Below are 18,791 nucleotides of genomic sequence, written 5' to 3'. Positions count from 1 at the left end.
CGAGGGCGTGGTGCGTGAGCAGACGTTCGTTTGCGGCTTCACGGCGATGCCTTCCCCTTTCCTGCGCTTCTCCCATCGGACCCCAGTCCCTTCTGCCCTCACCTTGCGCCTCAGGCTCCTCTCTTACCCCCCTGGATCGACGTTCGGCCGTAGATGGCCGGCTCCTTGGCAGATCCTTGCCTTACTCCAGCCAAAACGTCCTCGATCGAGAGGGCCGAAAACAGCTGTCATGGGAGTGTGGCTCACCCATCGTCGAAGTCATTGCATCATGAAAAAGATCGCGATCAGAGCGCGTAGCTGTCGTCGCCAAGGATCACTGGCTGTACGAGGTCTCTCATAAGACAGGGCTCGCTGTCCGGTAGATGGTCAACAGCTCAAGTCTGTGAGGTTCTACCAGTTGTGCTAGACTAACACTATCCTACCTACCTCACTTAGGCATACTTTGCAATTATTAACCTTAATGACAATCTAATGCTACGAAGCAAGGCGACAAGATGAGAGGCCCACCATCTTGGCCCGTCCGGTTGGCGGCGATGTCCTCGCTCGCCAGCTTCTGCGTATCGCCCGCCAACGGCTTCTCGACCTTCTCCAAGCTCTGGGACAGGATCCAGAAATCCAACATCTTCACGGCGGAGCACGAGCTCGGCAGCCGGTCTCTCGACGGCGGCGTCAGCAGCGGCTGCCCGACCGCCCTCGACCTGTGCGTCGATGGCGCCTGCACCAACGTCACCATCGGCATCGATCCGCTTCACTGCGGCGCCTCACGAACCGCTTGCAAGGCAGGCGAGATCTGCGTCGTCGGCACCTGCCGGCCCCTGAGCTTCCACGAGCCCGCGGCGTGTGGCAGTGACGACGAGCCGTGCAAGGCAGGTCGCTGGTGCCACCGCGGGTCGTCGCTGCCCATCGAGGTCAGCACGAGCTCGCGCGCCTGCGGCTCCCACAAGAGGAGGTGCGACCCGGGCACGCTCTGCGTCAGCGGCTTCTGCGAAAAGATCGACCTCGGAAGCGACCCCCTGAACTGCGGCGGCAGTGGCGTCGTCTGCGAGGCAGGCACTTACTGCCTCGACGGCGCCTGCCGTGCCCATGTCGTTGGTACCCCTCCCCTCACGTGCGATGCTGACGACCAGTGTGCCCTCGGCCTCACGTGTCGACAGGGCGTCTGCGAGGAGATCAACATCGCGCTCGATCCCTACAGGTGCGGCGCCAGCAGCACCACCCAGTGCCTTGCTGGCGAGACTTGCCACGGCGGGCGCTGCGAGCGCATCGCCCTCGGCTGCGGGGCTGACGACGGCGACAATGGCAACGACGTTGTCGAGGCCTGCGAGAAGACGTGCGAGCTCGGAAGCGTGTGCTACAACCACGAGTGCATCCCGCTACATGTCGACCTCGACGTCGCGGACTGCCAAGGCAAGGCGTGCGCTGCGGGTGATGTCTGTCTCTCGGGCATCTGTACGTCTCGTCTCGCGAGGAACGCCACTGGTCCGATCGTGGGGTGTGCTGGTGCCCTCCCTGGGTCTGGCTCTCCTGGCGGTCAGCCTACGGGACAACCTGGTGCGTCTGCTGGCGCATCTGGTCTGCTTGGTGGTCAGCAGCCTACTGGCGTGCCTGTCGTCCCAGGGCCTGTCGCACAGCCCGGCGCTCAACAGCCTGGTCAGCCTGGTGCCGGACAGCCTGGCTCGGATCAGCCCGGCCAGTCCGGTGGCTCCGGTCTCGTTGGCGGCCCCGGTGGCCAGCCAGGCCAACCTGGAGTGACGCCTGGAGAGCCCGGCGGCTCAGGAATCGGCGGCGGCTCGAGTGATGGTCAGACGGGTGTAGGCGGCGGTCAACCCGCTGGCCAGCTTCCGCCTGGTCAGCTTCCTCCTGGCCAACTCCCCCCGGATCAGCCAGCTCCTGGTCAGCTGCCTCCAGGTCAACTGCCGCCCGGTCAGCTCTCACCAGACCAGCCAGCCCCTGGTCAGCCAGCACCTGGAGAGCCCGTGCCCGGCCAAAACCCCTCGGACCCGGGTCAACCTGGACAGGCTCCTCCGATCCAGCCTGGCACCGGCCCAGAGTCCCCTGGACAAGGCCCTACTGATCAGCAACCTCCTATTCAGATCCCCCCCATTCAGTCACCGCCCGACCAGCAACCCCCTGATCAGACTTTCCCTGATCCTCAGGTTCCGGTCGATGTGCCTCCCGGACAACAGCCTTCGGACCAGAACCCTGGTCAGACTCCTGGTCAATCTCCTGGTCAGAACCCTCCCAATCAACAAGGCCCGGGCCCAGTTCCCGCTGACCAGCCACCCTCGACCCCAACATCTCCGGGCGCCGGTCCTGGCGGTTCTCCCTCAGCGCCATCCCCTGGTGGTGACTCTGGCTTCGTCAAGCTCCCACAATCAGGCCTCCCTGGCATCTCTACGGATCCCATTCAGTCCCCCCCGCCACAACGTTGTCCCGGCGAGCAGGTTCTTGTTGGCACTCTCTGCAAAGACATCTTCGGGGACCCGGAGAACTGCGGAGAGGCCTGGAACCTCTGCCCGCCCAACAACATTTGTGTTCAGGGTGCGTGCGCCGAGATCGACACCGGAGGTGACCCTAAGGACTGCGACGGTGTTGAATGTATCTCGGGCCAGGCCTGTGTTCGAGGCCAGTGCCGACCCATCACTATCGGCATCTCGGGCCCCCGGCCGTCTGAATGTGGATCCAACGGATGCGGCACCGGCGAACACTGCATCTCGGGAACGTGCGTCAAGCTCACGGGTGACCCGCAGAAGTGTGGTTCCTCGACCAACGCATGCCCCGCGAACAACCTCTGTATTCTCAACAAGTGTGTTCCTGTGGATACCGGCAAGGACCCCGAGAACTGTGGCTCCGAGGGCAACGTGTGCCCGTCGGGTTCCGCTTGCGTTCGAGACGTTTGTATCCCCATTAATGGTGGCAGCATTCCGCCGCCCGCGGACAAGTGCCCCTCGACCTGTGCGCCGGGCACGATCTGCGTCGGCACCGAGTGTAAGCCCTTGCAAAAGCCCGATCAGTGTGCAGACGGCTGTGGGACCGGAAATGTCTGCCTCGATGGCGCATGCACGCCCGTGGAGAGGCCTGACGCTTGTCGACCCCTCTGTTTGCCTGGTGCCGCGTGCATCGACAACACTTGCGTACCGATAGCCAGCTCTGACAGCTGCAACCCTGGCTGCTCAATGAGCGAGGCGTGCATCGGTGGCACTTGTATTCCTATTGATCCCAGAGACAAGTGCCGACCGCGCTGTTTCGGCGGAGCTGCCTGTCTCAACGGTGTCTGCGTCCCCACTCGCGGTGCTGGCGCATGCTCGCAGACTTGTGTCGAGGGCAGCGTCTGCTTCGGAGGCGAGTGTCAGCCTATCCAAACACCCAAAGAGTGCGCACCCAACTGTGCTCGTGGATCCGTGTGCATCGCTGGGTTCTGCCAGCCTATCCAGGCCCCCATTGATTGTGGTCTTCGTGGCCGCAACTGCCCGCTCGACACGAATTGTTTGGCTGGCAACTGTGTGCCGATCAGAGATCCCAATTCGTGCACCGACGACGGCAAGCCTTGCCCGAGTCACCACCGCTGTGTCCAGGGACAGTGCGTTCCCACGCGTGTCAGCGGCTGCAACCCAGCCTGCGAGTCTGACACGGAGATCTGTGTTGATGGTGTCTGTTCCGCCATCAAGGATCCCTCTTCCTGCGGCTCAGGAGGTGGCAAGTGTCTGCCGGGTCACATGTGCGCAGGCGAGCAGTGTTTGCCTATAATCGGATCAGCTGGCTGCACTTCCAAGGGCCGAGACTGCGATGATGGTTTCGTGTGCGTAGCCAAGAACTGTGTGCCCGTTTCGTCTCCCAACGACTGCGGTGAGGGAGGTACTTAATGCGCTGATGGCGAACTTTGTCTCGCTGGCCGCTGCACGGCACAAGCACGGCCGGACCCGTCTGCTGAGTGCACCGATCCAGCATGCAAAACGGGCGAGATCTGTATCGACGGATCATGCACAACACTGACGGACCCTGCGGCTTGCGGATCTTCGGGTGATCCCTGTCCTGCTGGCACCTTTTGCCTGGGCGATGTCTGCACACGCCTTGGCGATCCCACCGACTGTGATCGCAACGGCCTCACTTGCGATGCTGGTGCCATCTGCGCGGCAGGCACTTGTGTCCCCGCCCAGTCGCCGACCAACTGTGGTGGGCCAGGTCAAATCTGCCCTGCTGGCCAGCAGTGTTTCGCTGGCCAATGTCTGCAGTTCCAGGACGCCAAGGGTTGCGGCACCGGCATTGCGTGCGGAACCGGCCAGCAGTGTATACACGGAACCTGTGTGTCCATCGGCGTCACACAAGACTGTGGCGACACCGGAGCGCCTTGCAAGGCCACCGAGAACTGTGTCGAGGGCTCGTGCCGACTCTTGCCTGTTACAGGAGCTTGCGGTACCACTGGAGGACCTTGCCCTGTCGGAAACAAGTGTGTTGCTGGCGCCTGTGTGCTGCCCTTCGGATCCTGTGCCGGCGGTGCTTCTGGGACGACTTGCAGCGGCGGGCGCATCTGTCTCAACGGCGGTTGTGTTGCCGTTGATGATCCTGATGGTGACTGCGGCAGCACCGGAGGGCCGTGTCCCGTCTCCTCGTTCTGTGCGAGCGGTGTGTGCGTCGGTATCGCCGGACCCAACGATAACTGTGGAGCCACCGGCGCTCCGTGTGCTGCCGGATCTGTCTGTATTGACGGCAGCTGTACGGAGGCTACGGGCCCTGAGACGCCGTGCGGACAGACCAACGAGCCTTGCCCCCGCGGCGCCACCTGTGTCGGGGGTGCTTGCTTGCCGGGAGCGGGAGACGGAGACAATTGCGGCGACACCGGAGGCCCGTGCGAGAACGGCCTGTCTTGCATTGCCGGCGTGTGCTTCGGCAATGTGGACGAAGTACCAAGTCCTCCAGGTGACCTGCCTGTGTCCGGAGGAGACCAGCCTATCCCAGGAGGAGACCAGTCTACCCCTGGAGGAGGCCAAACTGTGCCTGGAACGGACCAACCTATTCCTGGTGGAGACCAGTCTCTCCCAGGCCCGGTAGACGGCATCACCAAGCCCGTCATTCCCGGGGACGGCAGTCAGCCGATTGGAAGCCCCGACCTCCCTATTGTTGCTGATCCAAACAACCCTACTACCGGTGGCGGCGGTGTTTCCGTTCCGCCCGCTACTGGTTCCACGCCGCCTGTTGACACTTGTGGCCCTGCCGGACAGCGCTGTGCTGCGGGACTACTCTGCATCGAGGACAGATGTGTCGTTTCACGCGGCCCCGATGACTTCTGTGGCACGTCGGGTCAGGTCTGCCCATCTGGCAGCCTTTGCGTGTCAGGAGCGTGCTCGGCCATTGCTGGGCCTTCTGATAACTGCGGTAACACGGGAGCTCCGTGCTCCGCAGGTCAGTTCTGTGCTGGAGAATCATGCCTCACCATCGGGGCGCCCACTGACCTCTGCGGCCCCCTCGGCCGTGTGTGTCCTGCTGGCCAGCTTTGCATGGCTGATCAGTGCGTTCCAATTGAGGCCCAAGGTGCTGTCTGTGGTAGCACGGGGAGCCCTTGCTCCTCGGGTCTGACCTGCGTTCGTGGAGCATGCGTCACGACCCCCGAGGGAACTGGCTGCGGCGAGGGAGGCGCGGCCTGTGCCAACGGCTTTGTCTGTGAGAATGATCAGTGCATCATCTCCCCTAAGGATACCTGTGGCCCTGGTCGTGGACCCTGCCATGATGGTCTTGTCTGTCAAGATGGTGTTTGCACGCCGACGGGCTTGCCCATCGGCGGATGCGAAGGGCTGAACACGCCTTGTGCGTCTGGTCTCATTTGTGTGTCTGATATTTGCGTCGTGGACCCCGACCCATCGACGTGTTCCGGCGCCGTTTGTGGCACAGGTGAGCTTTGCGTTCATGGCCTCTGCATTGACATCCTCAATAATGCCCTGCACTGCGGCGCCAAGGACACGCCTTGCCCTCCGAACAACATTTGCCGTTCCGGTACCTGTGCTCCGTCCCCCACTGCTTTGTGTGGCGACACGACGTGCGACAGCCAGCTTCAAGTTTGTGTTGAGAATGTCTGCCTCGCCCTCTCGACAGATCTCAGCAACTGCGGTGCTGCTGGCACAACTTGCCAAGCAGGCCAGACGTGCATTTCGGGCCAGTGCTCCGACCCGGCAGCGCCCACGGATTGTGGCGGCGATGTCTGCGGAACTGGCGAGCTATGTGTTGAAGGGACAATCTGCGTCAACTTGGCGACGGACAACAAGAACTGCGGCAGCACTGACACAGTGTGCTCCATTGACCAAGTCTGCGTTTCTGGCGTGTGCACTGCCCTAACAGCGCCCGTCTGCGGTCAGACCAACTGCGCGGAAGGCCAGATCTGCTCGTCTGCATCCTGCCTGGACGTGTTCACCGACGCGGCAAACTGTGGTGCCGAGGGTAGGGCCTGTGAGCCATCTGGCTCGACTTGCGTTGCCGGCAAGTGTGTGCCTCCTGTTCTTGGACAGTGCGGCAGTACGACGTGTGCGGCTTTTGAATCCTGCCGCGATGGGACGTGCTACGACCATCTCGGCGACGTTGACAACTGCGGTGGCTTGGGCAAGTCTTGTTCGGGCACTTGTGTGTCTGGAAACTGTGTGCCCCTGCCTGCAGTTGAGCCGAACCAACCTCGTCAAATCACCGACACGCTGAACCAGGTCGTCAACGACGCTCTCGGACCCAGTGGCCTCGTACCAAGTCTTCTCGATAACATTGGCAAGGGACAGACGAGCAACCTCGTCCCCGACATCATCAAGGGTGTCTTGGGTGACGGAACTTCTGCTGGCGGCGGCCTCCTTCCTGGCATACTGGACAACCTCGTCAACCAGGGCGCTATTCCTCCAGCGGCTGTCACTGATCTTATCGGACCCAACGGTTCGCTTCCTCCGCTCGTAGACAGTCTCCAGGACAGCATCGCCAAGGACAGCACAGGCAACATTACCAACACGGTGCTGCCGCCTCTCCTAGAGGGCCTTATTGGCGACGGCACTACCGAGGGCGCTGGTCTCATCCCAGGCCTTCTCGACGACATCAGCAAGGGAAATCTCGGCAATATCTTGCCTGGCCTCATCGACGGCTTGATCGGCAGTGGCACACCCGGACAGGGCACCGTTGGTATCCTCCCGCCGCTCATCACCGATATCCTTGGCCCTGCTGCGGATAACCCACTTGGAAACATCGGCACTATCGTCCCCGGAGGCCTGGGCGCTGCTATCGGCAACGTCACGACGCCAGAGCAGCTTCAGGAGGTCCTCCCTGGTGCCGTTGGAGACTTGCTCAACGGAACTCTGCCCGAAGATGTCGTGAACGGCGTCATCGGTGGACTCAACAACACCGTTACCATTCCCAACACCGGCACTGTCCCTGCGACCAACCTTCCCGGCGATGCAGTCGGCGGGCTTCTGGATGAACTCCTTAACAACGCGACTTCACCTGACGTTCCCAACATTCCTGCGGCCTCCGGACCCCTGATCGACTCTTTGCTCAATGGCAAGCCTCCGGTGAACACCCTCCCCGTCATTCCCGGCGGATCTACGGGAGAACTTCCCGTCGTCGGCGGACTTGTAGAAAATGGAACGCTGCCTGCCAACATCACTGGCGATACTGTAGTGGGCGCTATCATTGGTGGCCTGCTCAACAATGGCACGGTCCTTCCAGGCTCGCCGACGGCTGAGCTCCTTGATGGCCTGACGGGTGGTCTTACGGGCAACAACGCCTCCGTGTCCGACACACCTGCTGGTAATCTTGGATCAACCCTCGGCGGGCTCATCAACGCGACTGCGCCCATAGGCTCAGCAGCCGGCGACCTCCTGACGGGCTTGATCGGCGGCGTCACTGGAAACAATACGTACATCACCCCCAAGAATCCTGCAGGAGCCGTTGGTACCATTGTCGGTGATCTCATCAGAAACGGCACAACGCTGCCGGGTACGCCCCTTGGTGACGCCCTCGGCGGCATCACTGGCCCGAACCCTCCTACAGGCAACGAGTTGGGCGAATGTCTTGATGATCTCCTTCCCGACGGCCCACCTGCTGGTATTCCGGCAATTCCCACTCCCGAGGAACTCGAAGGCCTCGTCGAGGGTCTCGAGCCCGTGGTAACGGCACCTGGGGTTATTCCTCCGTCAGGTGGATTCATCGGCGGTATCATTGGCGGCGTCCTGAACAACGGCACCGGGATCGGCGCGCCCGAGCTCCCAACCATCGGCATTAACCTGCCCGCTCTGATCGATTCTACCTTGGGAGGCACCAACGTGACTGGCTCGGATGTGCCCGGGCTCAATGTTACTCTGCCTGCCATTTTCGAAAGTCTTCTGACAAATGGCACCATTGACCCTTCGCTGGGCGGTGCACTGACCGATATTGTCGGCGGCACACCAAACAACACGGCGACCATCGGCCCCACTCTGCCGCCCACCCCCGGCCTCCCCGGAACCACCCTTCCCGGTCTTCCGGCCGCTGGAGGTCTGGTCCCTGGCGTGCTCGGCAGTCTTCCTAGCGATGAAATTGGTGATCTCTTGACTCCTGTTGTTGGCACAGGGGATGGCCTAATTCCCAAGCTCATTGACAATGTCAAGAACGGTGCGACCGACACTATCATTTCAGATCTCATCAAGGATGCGCTAGGTGACGGCACGCCTACCAGCGGCGGTCTCATTCCTAATATTGTCGGCAACCTGCAAAATGGCACGCTGGACAAGGTCTTGCCAGATGTTGCTAAGGATCTCCTAGGCGCCAATGCGACTCTTCCTGCCAACTTGACCAGTGGCTCTCCATCGGACATTCTCCCCGGTCTGCTGAACGATATCTTCGGCAACGGCACTGCCGGCTCGGGACTGATCCCCACAGTCATTGGACAGGTTCAGAGCGGGTCAGTTGAGGCTATCCTGCCCGGCCTCGTCAACGGTGCGCTTGGCGGTGGTAGCCCCACGGGTGCTCTGCCAGAGTTCGTTAACGAGGTTCTCGGAGGAAACGCGACGGCCGGTCTTGGAACCATCCTCCCAGATCTCGGAACCCATCTACCGGATCTGATCAATGAGAGTAGTGGAGGCATCAGCCTGGTCATCCCCCAGCTTCCTGGTGGTGCAAACGGTGCTGGAAACAGCAGCGGCATTGGCATTATCATCCCCACCCTTCCCGGCAGCGATGGAGCCGGCGGCGCCGGCCTTGTCATACCTGATATCGAAAGTGTCTTGCCTGGACTCATCAACGGCACTGGCGGTCTGGCGCCTCTTCTCCCAGGTATCATTGGCAGTCTGCCGGGCATCAGCAATGCTACTGAAGGCGAGCTGGGCGAGATCGTCGCCACCCTTCCCGGTCTGGTGAACGGCTCGACTGGTAGCCTTGAGGATCTCCCAGCCATCATCGACCGCCTGCCTTCACTCATCAATGACACGACTGGCTCTTTGGGCGAAGTCATTGCAAGCCTGCCTGGTCTGCTGAACGGCACTGCTGGCTTGGGACCCCTTCTCAACAAGCTCCCTGGGCTCTTGAACCAGACTGGTGCCCCTACCGTGAACCCCTCCTCAGAGCTTCCGGTTGCCGGTCTGTTGCCTGGCACCATCGTTCCTGATGTCCTCAACACTCTGCCCGCCCTCACAAACGACGCTGTTACTAGTGGCAGTGGTATTTTGATCCCCGACTTTGGAGGCCTCGTCAATGGCACCACGAGCGGCGGCACGGGTGTCATTATCCCGGATCTCTCCAATTCTCTGCCAGGTCTTCTCAACGGCACAGGAAACGCCATCGGTGGTCTTGTGCCTGATGTCGCAAACACCCTTCCAGGCCTCGTGAGTGGTACGCTGCCGGGCCCCGCTGCGCTCGTGCCTGGACTCATAGCCACCCTGCCGACTCTGGTCAATGGGTCCAGCGCAGCCGACATCATCAGCAGCCTGCCCGCTGTCCTGCCCGGCGTCATTATTCCCGCGTCAGAGGTCAACACTATCGTCGAAAACTTGCCTGCCCTGACGAACGGCACGTTGCCGTCCATTGATGTCAGCGCAGGTGTCGGTGTGGATGCTGGGGTCAAGATTGGTGTCCCGGCTATTCCCTCGCTCCCCCAGATCATTAACAACCTCCCTGGTTTGCTGAACAACACCGGTATTCCCATTTCCGTGCCTGAGTTGATCGGCGCTCTTCCCGGTGTGACCCTGCCTGTTGACCCCTCTGTTGATACGCCAGGCACTCCTGGTGCTCCTGGAGGCTCTGTTGGAGGCGAGGCCCCCGGACCTCTCATTCCTGAAGTCGTAAACAACCTCCCTTCAATCATCAACGGTAGTCTTGGCGGAGGACCAGGCGCTGGCCTCATTCCCCCGCTGGTCGACAGCCTGCCCGGTCTCGTCAACGAGGCTGGCCCTGGTGCTCCTGGTGCTGGCGTTGGCACTGGCCCCGGCACCATCATTCCCGATGCTGTGAACAGTATCCCGGGCGTCATTGGCGGCGCTCTGGGTAACGGCCCCGCTTCCGGCGTCGTGCCGGGCCTAGTTAATGCTCTGCCGGGGCTCGTCAACGACACCCTTGCCGGAGGGCCGGGCTCGGGCCCCGGAACTCTTCTCCCCGATAACGTCAATAACATTCCTTCGGTAATTGGCGGCACGCTGGGTAACTCTACCACCTCGGCTGGCCTCATCCCGGGGCTCATTGGCTCACTGCCGGGCATCGTCAATGACACGATTGGCGGAGCGGCGCCCAGCCCTCTGATTCCTGACGCAGTCAACAACATCCCGTCGATCATCGGTGGTGCGATTGGCAGCTTGCCGGGCAACGGCAGCGCCATTGTCCCAGGTCTGCTGAATGACCTCCCCGGCCTCGTCAACGGCGTCTTCCAGAACCAGACTGGCGCCGGGACCGTACTTCCCGATGCCATCAATACGCTACCTGGCGTCATCGGTGGAGCACTCTCCGGAGACAATCCTGGCTCGGCTATCCCCACTGTCATTGACAACCTGCCGGGTCTCATCAATGGCAGTGTTGGACAGACGGCGCCGGACTCCGGTGGTGCGATTCTTCCGGGTTCCTTGAACGAGCTCCCCGGCATCATTGGCGGAGCCGTGAACGGCAGCACCCCAAGTCCCGAGGGCGTCGTCCCAAGCCTCGTCAACAGCCTGCCTGCTATCGTGGCCGGAGCCAGTGGTAACCAGAGCGCCGTGGGAAGCATTCTTCCTGGCCCGCTCAACGAGCTGCCTGGCCTTCTCAACTCAACTTTAGGAGCTGGTGGCCCTGTGGCAGGCACCCTAGTGCCCGGTATCGTCAACGGTCTGCCTGACCTTGTCAACGGAGCTCTCAACGGTACCAATACTGGACCTGGCACCGAACCTGGAGGTCCACCCGGCACTCTGCTGCCAGGCGGTCTGAACGAGCTTCCCGGCAATCTCACTGCTGGTCTTCCCAATGGTACAACCGCGGGCTCTCTGTTGCCTTCCATCATTGGAGGGCTTCCAGGTGCTGTCAACAGCGCTGTCAATGGCACAGCTGGTACTCTGATCCAGGACGTTGTAAACCAAGTCCCTGGTATTATCAAGGGTGCTGTGGAGAGCGGACCCAACATCGGTCCCCTCATCCCCGGTATCGTCGGCAGCTTCCCGGCCATTGTCAATGGTACTGTGAACGGAGGCGGCCAGGCACAGCAAGACCTCGAGGCCATCATCCCCGGCATCATCGAGACCATTCCTACCTGCGTAGAGGGTGCTTTGGGCAACGTTCCCAATGTCAACCCGGCGGATATCACTCCCATCGTTATTGGCAGACTCCCAGACATCATCTCTCAGCTGCCCAACGTTACAACTCCAGGCAAGGTTCTTCCTGGTCCGCTGAACCAGCTGCCGGGTATCATCTCCGGTGCCATTTCTGATGCCGCCGGTGTTCAGCCTGGCGTCATCGCCCCTGGTCTTGTGGCTGCTCTCCCCGCCGTCCTCGAGGGACTCGTCAACAACCTGCCGAACACAGGTGGTGCAGTACGCCCCACGATTCCTGGCCTTTCCGAGAGCCTTCCGGGACTCTGCGAAGACGCTCTGAACTCTGGATCCGGCGCGCTAATCCCGGAAGTCGTCAACACTCTGCCTGGCGTCATTGGCGGCTCCATTTCCAACGGCCAGCTGCCTGGTTCGGCTATTTCGCTGCCAGACCTCGTGAACAACCTGCCTGGTCTCATCAACGACGCACTGAACAAGGGTCAGGAGGAGTGCATCCCGGGCCCGGTCAATAACTTGCCAACCACGATTGGTAACGTCATTTCTAACGGAAGCCTGCCTATCCCCAACCTGCCCATCAACGACATTATCAACAACCTGCCAGAACTCATCAATGGCGCCATCCAGACGGGAGCAGGCACTCTGATCCCTGACCGCCTGAACAACCTCCCCGCGGATATTGGCGTCTCGTTGAATGCTACTGTCGTTCTGCCGGTTCCCGAGATTATCGCCAATCTGCCATCCATCATCAACAATGCCGTCAGCAGCGGTAACCCTGTCGCTATTCCAGAGGTGATTAACAGTTTGCCTGCCACTATTGGCACGGCGGTGGGTGGTGCTACGAATTTGATCCCCCAGATCATCGGAAATCTGTCGGCCTTGGTGAATGAGGCTATCAACAACGGCGCAAGCACAGTGCTCCCTCCAGTGATCAACAATCTGCCGGTCACCATCGGAGGCGCCCTCAACGGTACTACCCTGCCGCCGGCTATCGTTTCCAATCTCCCGGCACTGATCAATGATGCCATCGGCAACGGTGGTGCAGCCGGAGCTGGTGCTGCTACGCTTCTTCCAGAGGCGATCAACACCCTGCCGGCTGTCATCGGAGACTCCCTCGGCGACCTCACTGGCAACGCGGCTAGTCTGGTGCCTGCCATCGTCGCCAACCTTCCTGGATTGGTGACTGGTGCCCTACAATCTGGCGCTGGAACGTTGGTACCTCCCAGTGTCAACAACCTGCCAGCTACGATTGGAGAATCTTTAGGCAACCTTACAGGCAACGCTGGTGCCCTCGTCCCTGAGATCATCAACAACCTGCCAGGTCTCATTGCGGGCGGTCTAGTCGGTGGCACGGGTACACTGCTGCCTCCCGTCGTGAACAACCTCCCTGCCGTCATCGGTGGTGCCCTAGGCAACGTCACGGGCGCTGCTGAATCTCTAGTGCCCCAGATCATCGCCAACCTGCCTGGCCTCATCACTGGTGCCATCACCAGCAATAGCACGACCTTGATCCCTGACGTTGTCAATACGCTGCCTGTCGCCATTGGCGGAGCGCTGACGAACAGCTCTATCGGTTTCAACCCTGAGATCATCAATAACCTGCCGAGCCTCGTGAACAATGCCATATCAAGCGGCAACGCAACAATAATCCCCCCTCAGGTGAATAACATCCCGGCTGTCATCAGCGGCGCCATCGCCAACAGCACGACGGCTGGTGACCTGATCAATAACCTCATTGGAAACGGCACCGCGACCGCTGGGGGCCTGCTTCCCATCTTGTCGGGGACCCTCAACGGCAATGTCTCCATCGGAGGGAACAGTCAGGGAGTTCTTCCTGGCCTCATCGCCAACGTCTCTGTCGACGCTCTGGGCCCCAACATCCCAACGCTCATCAACGGACTCATCGGTACCAACGGCACCCTCAGTGCTATTGCTGGCGGTCTGCTCGGAAATGGTACGGCGGGTCTCACGATCCCTGATATTCTCGGCGGCATTGCGGCTGGTACGGGCAACAGCTCTCTCCCAGGCCTCGTTGGCGAGATCCTGGGCAACGGAACCGGAGGAGGAGGAATAGGAGGAACAGGAGCAGGGGTGGGTGTGAGAGTCACAATTGGAGGTGGACTCGGAGCTGGAGGTCTTCTCCAGAACATCACGACTGGTCTCGTCGGCGGTGGTAGCGGCGGAGCATCCATCCCTGGTATTCTCCCCGGCATCGTCGCCGCTGGACCTCGCGCCAACACGACGGTCCCTTCGGTCGAGGTGGTGCTTGATAACCTCGGTATCGGCAACCTCACTGCATCGCTGCCGGCGCTCGTCGACAGCATCATCGGCAGTGCGAACCTCACGGGTAAGAATATTACTGGCCCGGCTGCAAGCCTGATCGACGGTTTGCTCGGCCCCGGCGCCTCGGCGGGCGTCAACGTCACCGTTGGCCCTGCTTCAGGACCTGGCGCTGGACTGATCCCCAACCTGTTGGACAACGTGGCCACTGGCAACGTCACGCAGATCATTCCTGATCTCGTCAATGGTCTTCTGGGCAACGGCACGGCCAACAGCGGCGGTCTCATACCGGACCTGCTGCAGAATGCCAGCGCTGGTGCTCTTCCGGCGGTCATCCCCAACATTGTCGGCGGTCTCCTCGGCGGCGCGACGGTCGGCGGCGCGGCTGGCGATCTCAACAACCCTGGCGTCAGCGTCAATGGCTCGACCAACGTCAACGGCACGGCCGGAATCGGAGGTATTCTTCCTACGCTTGTTAGTAGCCTCAACAGTGGCAACTTGAGCAACATTGTGCCCGGTATCCTTACAGGTCTTCTCGGAAACGGCACTGCTTCTTCTGGCGGTCTCATCCCATCTGTGGTTGTCAACATCAACAACAGCTCTACAGGCGCCAACGCCAATGCCGATGCCAATGCCAACGTCACTGCTGGCTTGGTCAACACGGGCATCATCGATGGCCTTCTCGGCGCCGGCTCGGGTGGTGCACTGCTCAACACGGGCGGTCTCCTCTCTGGTACACGCAACCTGCTCACCGACAGTCTCAACTGCGGCGCCATCGGGATCGTGTGCCAAGGTGTACAGATCTGCCGCGCCGGCGTCTGTATCAACTCGAGCGGACCCTCTGGCACAGCTACGATTCCTGCCGCGGGCACCCCGACCAGCCCGGCTGCTGGTATCTCAACTACTGTCGTTCCCGGCCAGGGCGTCGTCGACCTCCTCAACGACCCGCTGAACTGTGGACGTCTTCTCAACGTCTGCGTCCTCGGTCGAACATGTCAAAACGGCCAGTGTGTCGCCATTGGTGCGACGGCTACCACCCCCGAGGTTGCAGCACCTACTGTCGGTGGTGTTGCGACTACCGCAACGGTCGGTAGTGCCGGTCTCGTCAACCTTGTCAACGACGTCTTCAACTGTGGTCGTCTTCTCAATGTGTGTCTCTTTGGCCAGATTTGCAGCAACGGCCAGTGTATCGTTGCCGGCGCAACGACAACTGCTCCTCCCGCCGCGGCTCAGCCAACAACGACAGCACTCCCGGCCACCACGACTGTTGCGGGTGGCAACATCATCAACTTCCTGACCGACAATCTCAACTGTGGCAGACTTCTCAACGTCTGTCTCTTCGGTCAGGTTTGTCAGAATGGGAGCTGCGCTGTTCCCGGCACTGTTGCCGCTACCGCTACTGCTACTGTTCCTGGTGCCGCTCCCACGACCGTCCCTGGTGCTGGTGCTGGTGCTGTGCCTACGACTATTGCTTCTACACCAGCCGCTACAACGGCCGTCGGTGCTGGCGGTTCCGTCGTACAGCTTCTCACCGATAACCTCAACTGCGGCAGGCTTCTCAACGTCTGTCTATTCGGCCAGGTGTGTCGCGAAGGCCAGTGTGCCTCGGCCGCTCAGCCTACGACAGCTGCTACCGCCCCAGCGACGACGACGATTGCTGTCCAGGTTACGACCACGGCTGATGGAGGTCAGTTGACCACAGCTCAGGTTCCCACGACCGTCGTCACCGTGGCACCAACAACAGCTGCTGGTGCAGGTGCCGCCGTTGGTATCGTCGACCTTCTCAATGACAGCCTTAACTGCGGTCGCCTCTTCAACATTTGCATCCTCGGCCAGACTTGTCGCAACGGTGTCTGCGTTGCTTCTGGCGCTGCTGTTCCAACTACCACGGCTGGAATCACCGCGCCTACAACAACTACTCGTGCCACAACTACGGCTCCTGTCGTCGGTACCACGACTACGACTGCTGCTGCTGCTCCCACGACCACGGCGGGTGGTGCCTTTGGTGTCGTTGATTTGCTCAATGACTCGTTGAACTGTGGTAGACTTCTCAACATCTGTCTCTTCGGCCAAGTTTGCCGCAGTGGTGTCTGCGTTGCTGCTGGTGCCGCCGTGCCCACGACCACTGCGCCAGCGACGACTGTGCCAACAACGACTCTGGCTGCTACCACAGCCGTCGTCACAACGACCCTCCTTACCGCGACGCGCGCCGCTACGACTACCACTATTGCTGGCGTCCCTACAACCATTGCGGCGGCGCCGACCACAATCGCTGTGACTACCACTGCGACTGTCGTCCCGACCACCATCGCTGCGACTACCACTGCCGCTGTCGTCCCGACTACCACGACTGGTGCTGCCACGGCTACTACCACTGGAGGAACGCTGGCTGTCAGCCTCGATCTCCACACGGACCGCCTCAACTGTGGTCGTATCGGAAACATCTGCCTCGGCTCTCAGACTTGCTCCAGCGGTCTCTGTATCTCCGTCGGTGGAGCTGTCGTTGGCGGTACCAATATTGCTACGACGGCTACGGCTGCGACAACCATCACCACGAGCACCACTGCTCCGGCGGTTGCGGCCCCGACGACCACAGCTGTCACGACCATACGTGCTGCCACGACGACTACAGCCGCTGCTCCCACCACAACCGCTGCCGCGCCGACCACCACGGCCGGTGCTCAGACGAATGTCGCCATCGCCGTACCGACCACGCCGACGACGGCCCCCGCGGCGGTCCCTACGACCACGGCACGAGCGGCGACCACCGTCCCGACTACGCCCACGGCCCAGGTCGCTCCGACCACGCCCACGATCCAAGCAGTCCCTACGACTCCAACGATCCAAGCCGTCCCCACGACGCCCACGGTCCAAGCAGCCCCGACAACGGTCCGCGCCGCCACGACAGCTGCCGCCGTGCCCACGACCGCTCCTCAGGCGGCTGCCACAACCCAGCGCGCCGCCACCACTACCGCTCCCTCGACCGGCTCCAGCGGATCCACTGGTTCAAGCGGTTCAGGCGCATCGTGCGGTGGCTTCTTCAACCTCGTCCCTTGCATCTTCCCCCTGACGTGCGTCAACGGACGCTGCCAGCTGCTGGGAGTGATCGGGTAGGGGTCCTTTCTTGTTCTTTTTCCTTATCTGTCGGAAGGAAGATGATGATTTCCTTGCGTCTATAAGTCACTTCACATTCTAAATTTGGTCGAGGCTTCCTCCCGCTTTTTAATGCCTGTTATTTTCTTTTTACTATGGAATAGTACCATGGCAGTCGGCTGGTCAGAATGCAACAGACTAGACGGACTGTATTAGTTAATGCAGTAGCACACTATAGTTCTGTAGCTGTGAAGCATGATAATGAACCTGTTGCTACTTTGAAGCTTCCAACACTACCATTTTGATTTCAGATACTCACTAATGTCGCTCATGTCAATGCGTCCATGGTTTGTAGCTATATAATCTGACCCATGGCCACTGTTTGATTGCCCCGATAAATGTGACACCAGCTTCTGACCTGGTCTGGGAATTTAGCGTAGAGAACATTAGAGGTTACGATGCAGTTGCAACACTACAAGCCACGAATGATGGACATCTATATACGAGATGCCGCGAATGAGTTCAGCAGCTGTAGGATATTTAGATTCCCGGATTACCAGCCTTTCTTCCATCAGCCAAATACAAACCCGATCCGATCGATAGATTCAGGACATCACCCTGCTGTCAGATTTGCTCTGACAGCACTGTAGTGCCGCCTGACACGACCACTAACTGTGGATCAAGGATACCAAGAACACCACCCCATGCCGATGCCCCATCCATGAAGTCTTTTCCCAAAAGACAAGTCGATCCTCCAATGCCATGAAACAATGAAAGCTTCCGCAGCTAGTCATCCTCTTTCAATCCTCCAATAGTTCGGGTCCAGTTAAAGATTTCGTGAGTGCCAGCCCTTTCGCCACTATCTCATGCAGTGGTTGTTGCAACCATTCACTCCAGAAATCTTTGTCCTCCTGCCGGATCTCATCAACGTCGACAGAACAGGTCTCGAGAAAGATTTTGAGGCTCATCGACCAAAATCTCTGCTCATCTTTCTCCATCTCAGCGGTGGGTCTGGCTTGGAGAGTTCGAGACAGCGGGCTATACCCATCTTTGTCTTTCGAGTGGATGTCGGCGTTGCCACTCTGGACCAGAACTTGCACCGCACGGTGGTTTTTACGGCCCATAGCCCAATGAAGTGGTGTTCGACTGTCAAAGTCTTTCGAGTTTACGTCGGCACCACGTTCAATCAAATCTTTGACCGACGCTGCTATAAAATGCCCCGACCCAGGAGACATGCTGCATCCCGCCCTGAGAGCCCAGAAAAGCGGCGTTCGACCTCGTGAATCTTGTGCTTCGAGGTCAATTTTGACTGTCTTCAAAACTACTTCAGTAGATCGGCGACCGACGTTGGCAGCGGCATGGTGCAGTATTGTCGCTCCATTCTTGTCTACAGAGAATTTATTGGTTCTGCCGTCCCTGAGAAGTAATCTCAAAACATTTTTGTGGTCGTAGGTGAAGTTGGAAGCAGCCCAGGATAATGGCGTGCGTCCGCCGTTGTCTGACTCCTCGATAAGCTCCGGAACAGTCTCAAGGCAGAGCTGTAGTGCTCGGGTGTCGCCACATTCAGAAGCCCGCGACAGACACGTGCGGTTATATTTATCACGATGAAGAGCTCTTTCCTTGTTGTTGCCAGGAAATAGTTCAATTGCTGCGGAAAATCCGCTACCATATGCATGGAATGCCGGGGTCCGGTTCAGGCAG

General features: G+C 60.2%; 1 protein-coding gene across 1 annotated transcript; it reads left to right on the top strand.

The window, feature by feature from the left end:
* Positions 1-494: 494 nt before the first annotated feature.
* Positions 495-17,111, top strand: D7B24_005989 (uncharacterized protein; the record flags this gene model as incomplete). The annotated part of the gene is made up of 3 exons (XM_028640132.1): positions 495-2,988; positions 3,946-13,808; positions 13,863-17,111. 3 exons carry the CDS (start codon positions 495-497, stop codon positions 17,109-17,111), a joined length of 15,606 nt encoding a protein of 5,201 aa, XP_028498996.1.
* Between the last annotated feature and the right edge of the window lie 1,680 nt (positions 17,112-18,791).

This window comes from Verticillium nonalfalfae, assembly GCF_003724135.2.
Source record: "Verticillium nonalfalfae strain VnAa140/NRRL 66861 chromosome Unknown scaffold_4, whole genome shotgun sequence".
Lineage (NCBI taxonomy): Eukaryota > Fungi > Ascomycota > Sordariomycetes > Glomerellales > Plectosphaerellaceae > Verticillium > Verticillium nonalfalfae.
Note: the sequence above shows the minus strand (reverse complement) of the source record. Positions and strands in the feature narration are given on the sequence as shown.